The 16486-nt window shown below is 40.4% G+C and overlaps 1 protein-coding gene across 16 annotated transcripts in view; it reads right to left on the bottom strand.

The window, feature by feature from the left end:
* Positions 1–16486, bottom strand: part of TENM2 (teneurin transmembrane protein 2) — a 719087-nt gene that overhangs the window by 147649 nt on the left and 554952 nt on the right. For all 16 annotated transcript variants that reach the window (XM_053376484.1, XM_053376486.1, XM_053376485.1 and 13 more), the window contains one exon: positions 882–1004. In XM_053376484.1, coding sequence (XP_053232459.1) covers positions 882–1004 — 123 coding nt within the window. The remainder of the gene's footprint in view (positions 1–881; positions 1005–16486) is intronic.

Below are 16486 nucleotides of genomic sequence, written 5' to 3'. Positions count from 1 at the left end.
ACAGGGGAGTAAATCAGAAACAATCCCCTTCATTGTGAGGTCTATGTGTTTGAGGTCTAGTCAGGATTAGGATTACCAACTGGCCATAAGAAGTATGTCCTACCTAGCTTGGGCTTGTGTCGTTAACAGCAGTTCTCTTTTCAGAAATCAGCAAGTAAAAACTTCTATGGCACTGAGATAAATTTTAGTGCTTGCTAATATCTGAATATCAAGCCACAGCAAAGGGAAAAGAATGCTGGGGTGGCGGAGGGGAAGGAGTTGGCAACTCTATTCATGATGTTAACTGCCCTCAGCATAATTGATCAAAAATCTAGAGTTTATATGGTGACCTGAAAGTCCTCAGCATATGTTTTATAAACAAAAATGGTTTGTGCTTTCCTTCAAATATACAAATTTCTAAAGGAAAATGACCATCCTACCATTTTTCCATATAACCCCTGTTTTTTCTTAGTTTCCCAATGAAGCAAGCATGGAAGCAATAATCTATTTCTTCAGAAGCAATCCCCATGTTGTTTCCCCTCACTCTGGTTATGCATCTCTTTAAAATTTCTAAGCTATCCACAGTATGGGATGTGAAGTTCAGCAGTCCATATTATTGTTGCTCAGAACTGCTAGGGATATGTATTAAAGCTGACATTGCAGGATAAGGTCCCTTTTAAAACTATTGCAATTTTGCCAGATATGGCAGTATAAGTGGAATTCATGGAGAAGAACTGCTGCAGTCAAATGATGCAAGTAACAGTACTCCTGGAAGTGGACCATGAATAATGTTTTTAATATACTCAAATGAAATACATTTATTTTAAAGCCTTAACTACAGGTTGTGGTATGTGAAAGACTGGCTGTTCTACAAATAGCAAAAGATGCAGCTGAATCCTCACCTTTACCTCCAGATGGCATTGTTGCTACATCATCAGAGCCTGGCAATCCAGTCCGTATCCCATTGTTAAAGGTGTGTCCATCTGCTGGTTGTAGCTGCCAGTTTAGCCCAAGCATATGCATTGCTGCAAGACACAGAAAGCCGGGAAAAATAAACATACAATGTATACATTACAAAAGTCATGAGGGAAGAGAAAACCATTTTAAAATAAAGCTGCTTCAGGAGGAAAAAAAGCTTTTTTGGGGGCAGGGGGTGTAATGCATGGGAGCAATGTATTTTATATTTGTTGAACTGCTTCAGTGTAGTACAATGAAAAATATGTAGATAAGACTACATATAATAAAAATAACTGGATAAGAGACAAAAAGTGGTTCATTAACATGCTACTATAAAAAAGTATAAAGACAAAACATTCCTCAAAATAAAATCATATTATTTTGTTGTGCAAAGACTGCAATAGTGTGCACAATCAGATAAAAGTCAGTTCCACCGAATAAGGGGGACTTACTGCTGAGTAAACATGCCAAGAATACAGTTGAAAGTCTGACAGCTGCCTCTATTTAGAACTGAAATGTGCATAATACATTTCACAATAAATGCAAAGCCTTTCTTCAGTGTTTTAACATGTGTAGAGTTCATTTTTGGATCTCATTGTGTAGAGGACATTTAAAACTCACTGGGGAAAGCAACTGTTTAATTAACAGTCGCTATTAGCCGTTGATTAATCAGAAAACATTTGCTTTCGTGTCATTGTCTTTACCTTTCTGGAAGACACCTAGGAACTTTAAAAAAAGGGGGTGGAAAAAGAATAGTTAAGCCTAACCATAGTTTTTAAGAGGTTGAAAGTAGTATGAGAGAAGCATTGTTTTACAGGTTATACACTCCTTTCTTTTGTGTCTGTGTTGTCTCTGGAGAAACAGACTTCTCAAAAGCACCTATGAACAAAGAGCCATTTCACATGTTACATTTTATAGGTGCTTAAAGATGTTTACACCTAAAATTGTATAGTATGAGGACCATGCTACATGTTATGCTAAATGCTTATCATGCTGCTACAGATGTGCTTTTGTCTTTATTCAATTGTAAGTGCAAGGGTGTGTGGGATTGTCATCAAGACTGCAGCACATGGGGGTATCCTTTTTCTCTTCCACTGCAATCCAGAAATACGCTCCCACCATGCCTACAAGGGTTAGCACCCACGGGAGCTTCCCCCCCAAAAAAAACTTAATTTGCAGGGGGGAATCTTTCTGTCTGGATCCCAGCTTGAAAGTGAATAAATAAACGTTTCCTCCTGTATGCTGCAGTACCAAAAGAACCCACCTATATATTTTTTAAAAAACCTCACAGACATGGGCGTGGCAAGGGGAGGGGTGGGGGGGCAAATCAAGTAAATAAGTAAAAATACTTAACTATCTGACCAATCACATCGTGGGTAGCTCAGTCCTCCCCCCCACCCAAATGATCCTGGTTACAACCATGCTTAGACATTGCTTCTTGCTACACAAATTGATGTCTAGTTTGGCTCTGAATATGTTCCCCAACACTGCAATTTGTCTGCAGCTCCCTGCCTACTCTCTGTGAAATGGCCCTCAGGTGTGTGTGCCCACCATAAGGAAATAAACATCAACCATATTACCTTAAAATCTCTGAGGAGCAAAACTGTCTCTTTCAAGTGCAATATATTGAAGTCCAATTACAACACATAGTTTGAAAGACACAAGCAGCAGGGGTATTGCTAAGTACTTAGATACTCATAATATTCAGGGGAAAGATCCATGGTACATATTTGCATAACATTTGCATATGCCAACATGCTCATACCTCCTCAGAAGTACAAGGGGAACAGGACCCTCCAGAAGATCCCAGCTTTTAAAGACCTAGGCGCACTGCCATAAGAATAGCTGGTTGAAAGTAATTGATAGGACAGTCATATTATAAGAGTCCAAAGATTCATATATGGAATATGACTGCTGGCTTGACCGTACTACATCTGCCTGACTTCTGAGCTACCCTTGTGGAATCCTTCCTGAGATTCTAATGCCAGGTTTCGTTTACAAAGGAACAGGTCACACATTACAGATGCTCCTGCTCCTTATGTCATCAACATGAAGGGTTGCCAGAGAACAGCCTTGCATCTTTCAAGTTCCCACTGCAGAGGGGAGCAAGGCAGCCATGGTATCTCCTGTCCATTCCTTTTCCAGTCCACTCACCTGCCCTTTTCAGCAGGACTCCTGATGTGCCTTACTGCGGGTGAGGGAAGCAGGCAGACAATAGAAGCAGCAAGTGATGGCTGTCTCGTGTCACCAGGCAGTTTAAAAGGATGTATATATTCATGAACCCCAAGTTGTGACCCAGCATCCCTAAGGACTATCCATCAACTAACTAACTAACTAACTAACTAACTAACTAACTAACTAACCAACCTTCCTTCCTTCAGGATTTACAGAACTCAGTATTGCCCAGGTGCAGCAAATTATGTAGCTTTGTCCCCCATTTTCAATTGCTCAGATCTATCTGAAAAACTTGCCTCATTACAACCAGTGCAATAATTAAATGTGCTTTGAATTATTAATGTGCAAGACCATTTAATGAGTTTGGAGGTATTATTCTTCACAAATATACTTCGTTCCTAGTCTGTGTTGAGCACTAAATGGTTTTGCTGAGTTCCGTTCTCTACCTTACAAATGGCCAGTCAGCTGTTGAAGGACTGGAAAGAGGACACAGTGGGTTAATTTTTAAAAACAGTTTCTCTCAGGAGAGTCTGGTTCAAATGTAGCAGGGGTCACAAGTGAAATGAATTTGGTAGGCCTAGTCTCCAATGGTAGTTATGGCTACAGTTCAGAAGGAATGTACAATTCATCACCATTGACAGGACCTACTCAAGAGAGGCCTGGAAATGGAATAGCTGGGTCTTGAGGGTCAGGATAAAGGGCCAACAGAGCAGCTACGTGGTGAAGCAGGCCCAGGCCTGACAACATTATGTTTGAGGCTACTTAGTGCAATCAGCCATTAAAAATGTATGAGTCTAAAGTGACAAAATCCTCCTGGGCTGATTTCCACGGAAATGTTTGAAGGGGTACATATATTAAGGTAAAAGGTAAAGGACGATGAAGTCCAGTCAAAGGCAACTGTGGGGTGAGGCGCTCATATTGCTTCAGGCCGAGGGAGCCGGCGTTTGTCCACAGACAGCTTTAATAATTAACCCACACAAACATCCACATCCATGTGGTGTTTTTCCCTTGGGGGGGGGATACAAAGCAGAATGAGCATAGCTAGATGCAACTCAGATTTTGCTAACAAGCAACACAGTTGTTGAGACATTGAGCAATCACATAGGGAAACAAGAGATCGTATCCTTCACGTACTGAGGTCACAGCAGCTTTGTGGGGCATTGCTAAACTGTTCTCACACAGAAGTGTCTGGTAAAGGATAAAGAACCAATCAATACGTATTAGATGAAATATGTGGAGTGACATCGTCATCTGCTTGTGTAAACACAGTAGCCAGCTACACACTGTGTTTAGAGAGAGGGTTATCAAGAGCTGAAGATTTTTTAAGGATCAGCATTGTCAATATATAGCAGGAGAAGAAAATACCCACTGCTCATCTTAAATGAAAGACAGTTAAGTTTGCAAGGCCAGGTCTTCAATAGATGCTAGGCTCTTTACTTATAATAAAATTTGTTTTATACAACATCATTGGTTCGGACTTTATAACTGTGAATCAGACCCCAGAAGATTAGTACTACAAGTAAATATAAAGAAAGCAAGAAAGGTATGTTGCTGTCAAAGGTGTGCAAATGAATTTTTGTTACACATTGGGACTGGGAAATTAAAACCAAAACTTAAACAATGGGGTCACTTTCTACACATTTTTGCTCTTCACTCGGAGAACTGGCATGTTAACAGGTGATGTCAGCTGATGGGTGAGGTTCAATCCAGTGTGGTGTGGCAGCGCTTTGCAAACACATTCCCTGTGGGTTATATGCTGGTAAAACAGACCCTGCAGAACGCAGGATCAAACCCTTCCCACACATCATCTGTCAAGCAATGAGTTTAATTCTGCTGGGTGCTTTTTTGCCAGCATGTTCTCTGAGGGGAATGGGCTGGTGGGCTCCTGTGGGTCAACGGTCACAGGTGGTTGGGATCTCCTGCTCATAAGTAACCTGACATAGGGAGGGATTCAATGTAGCACTAAGAAGATTGCTCCCCCAGTGCAAGCATGCCTGCTTGCCTAATGGAACAATCTGCCCTCTTCTCCCTTTGCTCACAGTTCTAGGTTCTTCTGACCCCTCAACAACTGGGGAGGTGAAGGGGTCATGTAAGGGGAGGAGAAGGGGGAAGTTGCCTTGCAGTAGCATAAGTTCTTGCACAGGCTTCCACTGGCAGGGCTTGTTGGTTGAATCCGGCCCACAAACATGATGTCAAATTATTGACAGGCGTGTGTCCCTGCTGACCTATCAAAGTTCGCCTGTGGAATGAGGGAGATCAAGATCTGGCCCATCAGGCCAAAAAGTTTCGCCACCTCTGGTTTAACCAGTGAGATCTGTCTTGTAACTGGCCTGTAAATGCAAGTCACATCTGTTCTCTAGGCTGCCTTGAAAGCCCAGGTATCTTTAAGCATCGACATGTTCTTTCAGTACATTCAACCTGGACCTCTTGGCTTCTTAACAGCCTTGTGGTGCTTTAACTTATGTTGTGGCATAAGGTGCCCTGCAATGCGAACCCAATTACCAATCATTCCCCAGCACAGATGCCTCAAGTATTGTTTTTAAATCCCAGCAGATCTACAGGATCAAATTACCCAAGGCATTTCCCACAGAAAGCCATTCTGCATGTGCCATTGGCTGTTTTTGCAGGCTTCAGAATGAGTCATAAAAAGGCTGCTTGATGGCCCAATTCCAAAGCTAAAACCTTGTACCCAATTATTATTATTTTTTAAAAAAATTCTAAACATGGTTAACGAATGGCTGAGGACCAGTTTTAGTTATGGGAATGGAAGAGGCACATAATGGTAAGCTTAGGTGTCACAAATGATAGTCTTTACATGTCTTTAGAGGGTATAATTTCATGTAAGTGGCAAAATTAGCTAGGTGTCACTACACAGAGACTCTAGATTAAGCAATCTAATGCCAGGAAGCTGCTAAATCGGTATATCTCAATGATAAAAATGTAGCATCGCAAATGTGTGTTGCTGTATGCTGCAAGCGGCAAAGCATGATTGTTCTCAAAAATTATATTTTCCAAGATTATGGCTGCAAACCTATACACTCTTGCTTGTGAGTAAGTCATTTTTAGCTCAATGGCATCTACTTCTATGTAATAATCATAGTGTGTGCATTTTAGTGTGTGCATTAAATCACACACTGAGTTCATGTTCTGCTGTACATGTTGATGCTTACCATTACTTGCAGTTCTAGAATAAAGCCTCTTACTTGCTGCTTGATATACAGGTGGAAGAAGGCAAGAGAATGAGGAATCCTTTTCATTTATCTGTTATCCATCCACAGCTACTTCTGTCAGTAGGTGGGGAAAACAGGGGAACTAATGGCTGTCAGCATGGATATTGATGAAGGATGAATGATAGCAGCCAACAGCCGGGGGTGGGGGTGGGCAGTAAGGAAGAGTCCAGGTTCCTTTAAAATGTATGTCTTGCTTCATTTTGGATCCCTGTTTCCAAAAAGGGAATGGGAGTCATCTAATGCTTTTCAGCGTACTTATATGTAGAAGAGGATTTGGGTGAAATAAACACAAAATCGTCTTTCAAAACTGAGTCAGTGATATTTCTTCTCCAGGCCTGCATTGCGTGAATGGAATGGAATGAATTTTCAAAGCAATGCACGACAGATACGCCCACAAATCCCATTAGCTGTAATGGGATTTGTGCGCCTATCGCCCATGCAATGCTTTGAAAATTTACCCCTCCGTGTCCAATTTTAGTCTTTCTGCTTCCAAAATACTTGAAAAGCTTACACACACTTGGAATTACATTACAGTGTTTTTTTTTTATAAAATAAAATAAAAATCACAAGATTTGGCTTTAAATTCCTTGAAGCACCACCAGAAAGCATGTTTAAAAAGAACTGGAACAATAGTAACAACCTGTATTATCATTAGTTTTCTATCTTCTATTCTGACAGCAATGAGAACAAACTTCTGTTTTATTCTCTTTTTGTATTTCTTCCCTTCAGTCCTTTTGAAGAAATGTTTTGATTTTGTGCCACTTTGCGAATGCAATTTTTGTCACAAGAATGATAACAGCACTGCATGCTGCATTCAGAATTTGAAATCTTAGGACAAAGGCTGTGCAAGAGAACATATTGCAGCAACACCATTCATCTATTCTCATGACAGACCTTAGATTGTACAGAGAGCAGAAAATTGGCACAAGATTCATCAATTCCTGAAACCAAATATAATGAGCCTGCTTTTGTGGCAACCTTAAGATTCAAAATGCAGTCTCTTTGCCCTGTGTCCTCTTTGGCTAGAGGACCTGAATGAAAATAAAGAACAAGAATAATACATTGTATTTTACATGGAAAAGGACACACATGTCAAATACAGTCTACGATCCATTTGCCCATCAGCCCCTTTTTACTCTGCATCAATTCCACATGTGTTATCTTCAATATACAACATACAGTAATGCCAGTAATTCTAAGATTCTAACACACATTTTTATTTGTATCTCGCTGCATCACAGTAAGCCAAAACAAGTAACAACTTATTATTGACAGATCCATTAAAATATGCAAAACACAAAACACAAAATTTTGGGTAACCAAACGAAAGTGCCTGTAATTACCACTGATCAAGCAAGCATGAATGATAATATTGCAGGTAGACTTAGGACCTTGTTTACATGTGTGCAAAACAACTTTGTTGTGTGTGATAAATACAGCAGTAAGAATGTAAGAGCCCTGCTGATTCAGACCAAAGATTTATCTAGTCCAGATTTCTGCTCTAACAACGAACAACCAGGTGCCTATGCAAAGCCCACAAGTAGGATATGAATGCAAAAGCACTCTCAAACCCATGTTTCCCCGCAACTGGCATTTAGAGGCACACTGCCTCTGAATACTGGAGGTAATATATATCCATCATGCAAAGAAGCCATTTATAAGCAACTACCATTAGGGATGGAAGGATCTGCCAATTTAAGTTCTCTCCACAACTCTGCAGCAATTGGCAATATTTCTTTAATGTGAATTTCTCCCAATAAACACAATTTGCATGCAGTTTTGACTAATGTAAACATTTTTGTTAGCAATTTCTCCTAATATAATTCATTTTAAATATATTTTTCACTAATGTAGTCATTGTATGCACATGTTTACCTAATATATGCTTTTTTGGTAAACACTGGTTGGTTGGGAAAGTGCATCACAAAAATCAGATGTGTGAATTTTTAAGGAGGGCTGTGTTTCATTTCCCATGTGTGTCAGAAAGTGCAAAGTTGATAAATTTGGTTTTAAATGTGAACTGAATCAAATTTCTCCCCTACCATGAATTTGCCTAATTTGTGTCCTGCATTGTTGTGTTTAATTATGTTATTTATGTAACCAACCCTGGGACAGTTTGTATTTTTTTAAAAAATTAAATTTCTATCCCTCCCTTCACCCAAAGATCATGAGGTGTATAGATCACAGTGTGATGAAGAGTGGGCTACACGTACAAATAACAAATAAACCACCCCCTTTTACTACATCTTGAGAAAGCAAATTTTCTACATTAACTATGTGCTTTCTATTGGGTCAGTCATAACATTGGGCAAAGTGAGGCAGCTGGTTTTCGGTATCATCAAAGTTTGGTATATTATTTTATTTATTATTTTTACAATTTTACTGTCGTGAAGGGAGAAGAGGTGCTTCCGGGGTTTCCTTCCCCAGGTGCAAAAATAACTTGGCTAGCTTTGAGTACCATGTGCCTAGACTTGAGGGAGCTGGCATTTACTGCTCCTGTTAAGGCACCAAAATATATTGGGCTGGTCCTGGTTATGTGAAGTACTTCCTTTGGTCTATCCTAAATCTCTCTCTATTCAGCTTCACTGGATGCCCCCAGGTTTTAGAATTATTGGGGGGGGGGAGAGCGAGAGAGAGAGAGCTGTCTCCCCATCCGCTTTCTCTGCACCATGAAGCAAAAGTCTGTGCCCAGGAGCCTAGCCCCCTCCCCATACCAGCCATCTTAGAAAATAGTGATTCTTGGCCCTTTCCTTCCTTTAGCTAGACAAAATTGTATCTGTAGATAGGGCACGTTTAAATGCATCTAAAAAGCAGAAGACACAGCTATACTTTTACTTGACAGTTTTCTCTGACTGTTCCCAGCAGGAATGAAATTGGGTAGGAAGCAGGAAAAGTGCAGAATTGTAAAAGAGGTACTTTTTAGGGAAACATTGTAGTAACATCTAAGGTAGTACACCTTTACTAGATGTGCATTTGTGGCCAAGTTGAATTTGGAACCATTGTAGCATATTCAAGACAGGATTAAACATTAGGCTTAAGTATGTGGTAAAACAGGGACCCTGCTGTTGTGTAATTATCTGAGAGTGCCTCTGGGCGAGGAATGAAAACTGTCTGCCATGTGCCAGCTTACTTTAATACAATTCACCGTTCAAAATATGGTGGCTATTGTGTTATTTTAAGAGAGGAGCAGTAGCCAAGTTCCCAGTTGTGGAAAGTTTAAAATAAACGAGAGCTAAAATGATCATGCATGACCTGTCAAAGTTCTTAATTACCAATAAAAGGCAGTGTGCTCATTGCATGCATTAGTTTGGTGCAAGCATATCATTAACTCCTTGCAAACCAAGGTTTGCAAATTAGGAGCCATCACTGGAGCTCTCTCTTTTCTGGGCTGAATGTCATCCTCCATTACCATGCTGGCATGAACCAAGACTGAGAGTCTCAATAGTATCAATGCAACTGGTTTCTTCATAAATCAGCATTAGAAACTATTGTGGAAAGTAGGTTTGAAAACAATGGTTACAAGGGAATCTGGCTAGTGTTACCTAAATCATGAATTTTTGAAAAGTATTTGTATTGCATTTTCAAAATGTAACAATAAAATATGAACAATAAGCACATATGTTTCTCCACAAAGAACAGCTAAAGCAGTCAAAAACAATGCAGACATCTAAGAAAGTACATGAAAAACAGACAAAATCCTTACATCTATCCACAGATTGCAAACAATCTAGGGCAGTTGTCTTGTATGGTCCTCACATTGCATATGTGAAATAAATGATTACCAAGTGACATAAAAAGATAATAGGTTCATTTTACCCCGGCTGCTTGGAATTGGCATGCCAGGTTTACTGCCAGAGCAGCTGCCCAGACTCAAGCACACTAAAAATCAAGAAACAAACCTATTGCAGAACACCAACATCTAGCTATCTCTAAATTAGTAGCCACTATAAAAAAACCCTAACATCTCACTATGACATACTGTAAATGTTGACAAGAATCATTCTAAATCCCCCCACGAGGCTAATAAAGGAGACAATAAAATAGTTGTGCTATATATTAGATCTATTTCTGTAAAAACAGTTGACCAAAAGTTTGGTGTAATATCACAATGCCACCATAAATGCAAGAAGGTTTCTGTGGCCCCTGTGTTAGAAACTGAGATATGAAAGCTGGGAGCTAAATGGCACCTTAAACCTAGGCTATGAGTGCAACAAAATGTAGGGTCAAAGAATTCAAAATATGGGATAGCTTCACTGACCTAAGAAACCAACCGTGCAAGAGCTTTAACAAGTTCTCTCAAAGAGACAGATTATAGTGGTTTCTTAGAGCATATTCAAACACAAGATTACACAATATTTAAATCAGTTTAAAACAGCTCTAGAATCTAAGAGTCTAGGAACACCTTAGAAACATTTGGCCAAACAACATATTATACAACAGATGAACTAAGCTAAAACAGTTAGCTACTCTGTTTTTTGGATTCCATTAATCTTGATACCCTTGCAATCTCTCCTTCTTGTAGCCAGTTGCCAGGTCCTTCAAATTATTAATATTTAATATTACAGATCCCATAATATTTTGATGCATAAATCCATGCTAACACTTTCTGGTGTTCTTATGCAACTGTGCATGCTTAATATTTGATAGGTGGCACAACTGATTTATGAAAGGTCTCCTTAAAATACACCAATACACATTTAGTGATAGACACATATCTGTTTGAAAGCATTATCTTACAAAGAAAAAAACGATGCTAGCATGTGCCCAAGATTCAGGATTGTCACATTATGTATTTATCTGTAAATGTATGTCAATCACTAACCTTGGCTTGAAAATTTATAAGTGATCCAAAATGAAGGTGAATGGAACAAGGTTTGCCTAATTATACAAATACACAGCTCAATGGTTGAAAGACAACTTGCAGACAATCCAGATATACCTTTGTTTTCTGATGCTTATCAACATATCTTTACAGGTGATACTGATATATTGCTATAGACAGGGGTCGTCAAGGTTTACCTTGCCTGGGCTGGTTCACTCTAGCAGAGATCTCTCCGTGGGCCTGATTGCGCACGCACATATGATTTCCGGCGTTTGCGCAGACGCGATTTCCAGCGCTGCAGAAGCGAGTCCCTGCATCATGCTGCGCCGGTTTAGCGCAGTGCACGGGGACTCGCTAAGCGGGTGGCTAAGTTCGGGGGTGGCTTGTGGGCCAGTTAAACGACCCTCATGGGCTGCTTGTGGCCCATGGGCCTTAGGTTGCCTACCCCTGGCTATAGATATGGTTTGCGCATGGAACATGAGTTGGACTGTCAATCACATATTTAATTAGAAGTAGTTCATACATGCATGGGAAAACTGCACACCAGTGAGCACTCTTGCTCACATAGGTAGTGGGGAAAGCTGTATACATGGACCTGAACCGAAATACGTATCATTGGGAGTTTTGGTAGTAGCGAGAAGAAGTATGAGGGCAGCAAAGCTGGTTCACAAGCTTCTATTACCGTAATTGTCTTTGAGACTGGGTCTTGAGCACCTCAACAGAAATGAAGATGTTAGACTGAGAATCAAATACAAAAATTAGACTCTGCATACCCACTATTAACTCTGAAGGTTTGATTCCCCCCACCCCGTTTTCAAGCATAGAATTACAAACTAGATTCTTGCATAGTTTTAAGAATGAATCACTGCTTCATATTTCAGTACCTGCAACATCCAGCTACTGAGATTTCAGCTTCTTTCTTTGCAGATTAGCAATACCCTTTAAATGCCTAGACACATTTGTCATAGCCGAAAGTTTCCTCCATCTGTTTTAATTCATGAAAAAATGTATTTGATTTTATAGTCTTAACAAAGGAAATCAGTTACTGGCTACTATAAGTGGCTGTCCATACTAATCCTGTCACTTATAAGTGAAAATTGCTGCACTGCTACTTTCTTGGAACAAATGGATAGAGAGAAATTGAGGATAGCAGAAGTTACTCATCTCTGTAAGTATTAGCATCAGGAATCCCTTATTCTCAATTTTCCACTGGGTTTTATTACTAATTTTCCACTGTCAATTTTACATTAAAATATTAGTTTAAAATTCTGATTAATTCTTTCTTTTGGGAAGAAAATGGTATTAAAATGGTATTAAATGGTATTTAAATTATTAAAATGGTATTTGTGTAGTAGAAATCCTGGTCCCCCAACAGTTTCCAGAACATTGTTTTCTAAACTTATTGCCATTTAAAAAATAACATTCCATACACACTTTAAGGAGGATGCAGCATGAAGGCTTTTTGCACATAGATTTAATCAAAAACATCTCAATCCTTGTTGTGCATCATGGAACAGAATGCAAAATCACTTAACAGTTGAAGGAGGCAAGGGAGACCACATAGCACAAATGTAACCAGAGCACTCTATCGTCTAGGACAGAGGTCCTCAAACTTTTTAAACAGGGGGCCGGTTCACTGTCCCTCAGACACTGTCGGGGGCCAGACTATAGTTTGAAAAAAATATGAATGAATTCCTATGCACACTGCACATATTTTATTTGTAGTGCACAAAAAACAGGAAATACAATACAATATTTAAAATGAAGAACAATTTTAATCAACATAAACTTTTAAGTATTTCAATGGGAAATATGGGCCTGCTTTTGGCTAATGAGATGGTCAATATCCAGTTCCATATTTGTCACTGCTAACCAACGCTCAGCAGTAATGCAAATGGTCAGTGCTTATGCCATATTTTCATTCATATGAAGTATATACATACACCCGTACACTCACACGCAAACTTATATATCTGGAGACTGAAAGGAGATGTGATCAGGGGTCGACCCCAGCCCTGGGTGGCGGGGTTCCCGGCGGAGGGGGGCTTCTCTCTCCCCCCTCCCCTCCCCCTGCTTTCCAACCACCTCCTCTGTCGCTGCTGCTGCCCGAATAGCTCTGCCTGCGGTTGAGAGCTGGCTGCGGTGACAACGCCTCTTCACGCTCGACGAGGGATCCCAGGCTCAGCGCATCAGCGGTGGTTCTACTAATGAAAGGCTCCACGCCACGATGAGGTAAACACTGATGCGGCCTTTCATTGGTAGAGCCACCGCCGCCGCACTCCCAAGATGTGCTCCCAAGGAACTTCCTGCAGCCAATCAGAAGCCGCGGAAGCGTTGCCACCCACGCAGGCAATAGCCATGTGGCGAGGCGTCCGCGGCTTCTTTTCAAGGAAATGCCTCACCACTTCAAATTTACCTCAGCACACAGGGACTGACTGAGTGGGTGGCAGGGTTTGTGGGCCGGATTTACGAACCTAGTGGGCCGCATCCAGCCTGCAGGCTGTAGTTTGAAGACCCCTGGTCTAGGATTAAGACTGCTTCTCTTTGGAGTTTGCAAAGGTGCAAGAAGGTACATGATAAGGCTATCTGGTTGAAGATTTTTGCATAAAATAAAGAATCACTGTCAGGTTCTTATCCCAAAACATGACAACAGCAGCTCTTATTTGAGAGTAAGGAAGAAATCTTTATGCCAGCTAATAGCAGTACACGCTCCACAGCAAAGCCCAGAAATCAAGATTTCAAGGTACATAAGCAAGTGAATTTTTTCATAACTTAATGGAAGCTGTGAAGATGTCCCAACAGTTAACACCCCTCTCCTACCAAGCTTTCTAAGATGAGGTGCGGCAAACTTACTCACAATACTTTCTTGCCCTACGGATTTGCTGTGTGCACAGACATGTGCACCTCACCCCACCAATGAAGGCAGTGCCTGGTTCTTGGGGGAGTGGGGGACGATGTCCTGCTCTTCTGTCCCCAGCTCCAGCACCACCTCTTTCGTTCAGCTTTTCCTCTTCCTTTTCCATCTGGAGCTGGCAAACCATGTCAGATCCCAACGGAACCCAAGGGAACCAAGACAATGATTGCATGGTTACAAGCTAACAAGTGAATAATATTACTCACTTGTGATATCATAGACATATTCCTATTGTAGGGTGTGCCAAAGTATCTGTCAGATTTCTCAGATAAACCAAAAAATGTACTTCTGAAATATACTGAGACTCATTTTTGCCCAATAGATCTAGATAGACCCAACACGGTTGCTCACTGCCAAGGAACAGGACTCCTGAAAGATTAAGCTTGTTGTATCACGCCTCCCTATCCCCGTAACTGATCATCCTGGGAGGTTAGAAAGGAAACAAGAGTGTGTGCTGACAGCTTAGCTCAGCTTGAACTCTCATTTTTCACACGGAGCTAATTAAAAACTGAAATTAGTTAAATATGGAAATGACACTTGCAAGCACTTTAGCACAGTATTGGCAAAATCCCTCCAGAGTGATGCAGCATTACCTGCTGCTCTGAAACTCCCCAACTGAATTTCACAGTTAAAAGGCTGAGCAAAGGGAAAGTTATTACTGAGATTTTCAATTCAAAATGTGACTGTAAAATTCTAAATTAAATTTCATGGTTGCCCTTGGAATAAGCTAGGGATGTTCTGTGCAGTCCAATGATATGGTGCTCAAATAATGTCCCTATGTGCATGCTCTGATTATCTCACCTTTAGGCACAGTGCTGGTTTTGCCAAGGTTCTGAAACTCATAATGCTTACACTACTATAGAAATTATGAAAACAGAAAATGTGCCTGGGTAGAAAAGTAGGCTATATAAAGGGTGCATTTTTGAAAGTTAATAGCAAGCACATCTGAAGCTTAGAGCCCAGGAGTTGAAATATATTCTATGCTTCATAATTTTAATATAGGTGTGTGATAATCCATCAACTTCATAACAGATAGGAGAAGGTCTGACAGTGCAATAAATTATGTTGTAGGTAGTATAACAGGGCAGGCAAGGTAACTGAAAGAATGCATCCCTTTCGCCCTGATCAGGAAAAGGCAATCCATGAACAAAAGCAGGCTTCCATATGAATATCAGGAACTGCAAACATTAATCAGACAAACATCCAAATGTGAAAGTCGTCTATCTGTGCTGTATTACTTTCAATGGGATGCACATCCATATCCAAACACAAATGGGAATTTGCATTCTACTGCTCATCCAAAAACATACCCACTGAAAGTAATAGATGACTTCTGCATAAAGATGCTCATTCAATTTGTAGTTCTTGATATGGATGCAAAATCATGCTCCTGCACATGGATCACCTTTTCTGGATAAGGATACTAGTATTTACATCAACTGTTTAATATGCATAAAATGGACAATGACTGACACCAGCTTTTTGAACACAGTAGCATTCATAATAATTGTGCCTGAGATTATATGACTGGCTTTGATATACAAAAGCAAGGGCAAATTATGATTTCTGCATGCAATTTAAACAAACCTGCCTGCAGAGAAGAAAATTTGGGATGTGAATCAAGAATTTCAGGGTGTCCAGATACTTCCAAAACAACTGAAGTGCTGTGATTTTATTGTTTTTCCTACATCCTTTCCATTTACCCTTAAGGCAATTCTCTCCCACTGGTCCCCATCACTATTGTGCCAACAAATCCCTATGCTGAAGGACTGGCAAGGGAAGCCACTTCTATGCCACAAATCAATTGGCAGAGAACAGAAAGCACTACAAAAGGTGCCAGAATCACATCTCTGGCACTTATCTGTGTAATCTCTGCATCACACCAGGCTTTGCTAGCCTAGAGTCTCAACATAATATCTGCTTACTTAGCTGGGAAGACAGGAGTGCTGCAGCTGTGGCATCTTATGTTTAGTTTTGAATGGGAAATTTCAGACTCATGCAAATGAATTTTCCCAACCTTCCAGATCAGGAAAACTCTGGATATCACCTTAGAGGCATCTTCACTTACACTTTGTAATTCACTTGTAATTCAAAAACAGGTGGGAGGCTGGGCACTTCTGTTGTCAGAACTGACATTCAAGGCAGAGGAGGGGGGAAAAAGAAGAGAAGCAGACTACTACATATGGACTGCAAGAAGGATCTAAGTGATAGTGAACCCAGATTCAAGAAGAGCCTTACTGAGGCAGGAATATTCCATGTTCAAGAGAAGGTTTGAGTTATCAAAACTGTGGATATCCTACTTGGATTGCACATTATGACTGCAACTTTAAAGCTTTCAGTAAAGTCTGCCCTATCAGTGCATTATCATTTTGTATCTATACATGCAATATTGCAGAGATTTAAAATACA

The sequence above is a fragment of the Podarcis raffonei genome, chromosome 2, assembly GCF_027172205.1.
Source record: "Podarcis raffonei isolate rPodRaf1 chromosome 2, rPodRaf1.pri, whole genome shotgun sequence".
NCBI lineage: Eukaryota > Metazoa > Chordata > Lepidosauria > Squamata > Lacertidae > Podarcis > Podarcis raffonei.
Note: the sequence above shows the minus strand (reverse complement) of the source record. Positions and strands in the feature narration are given on the sequence as shown.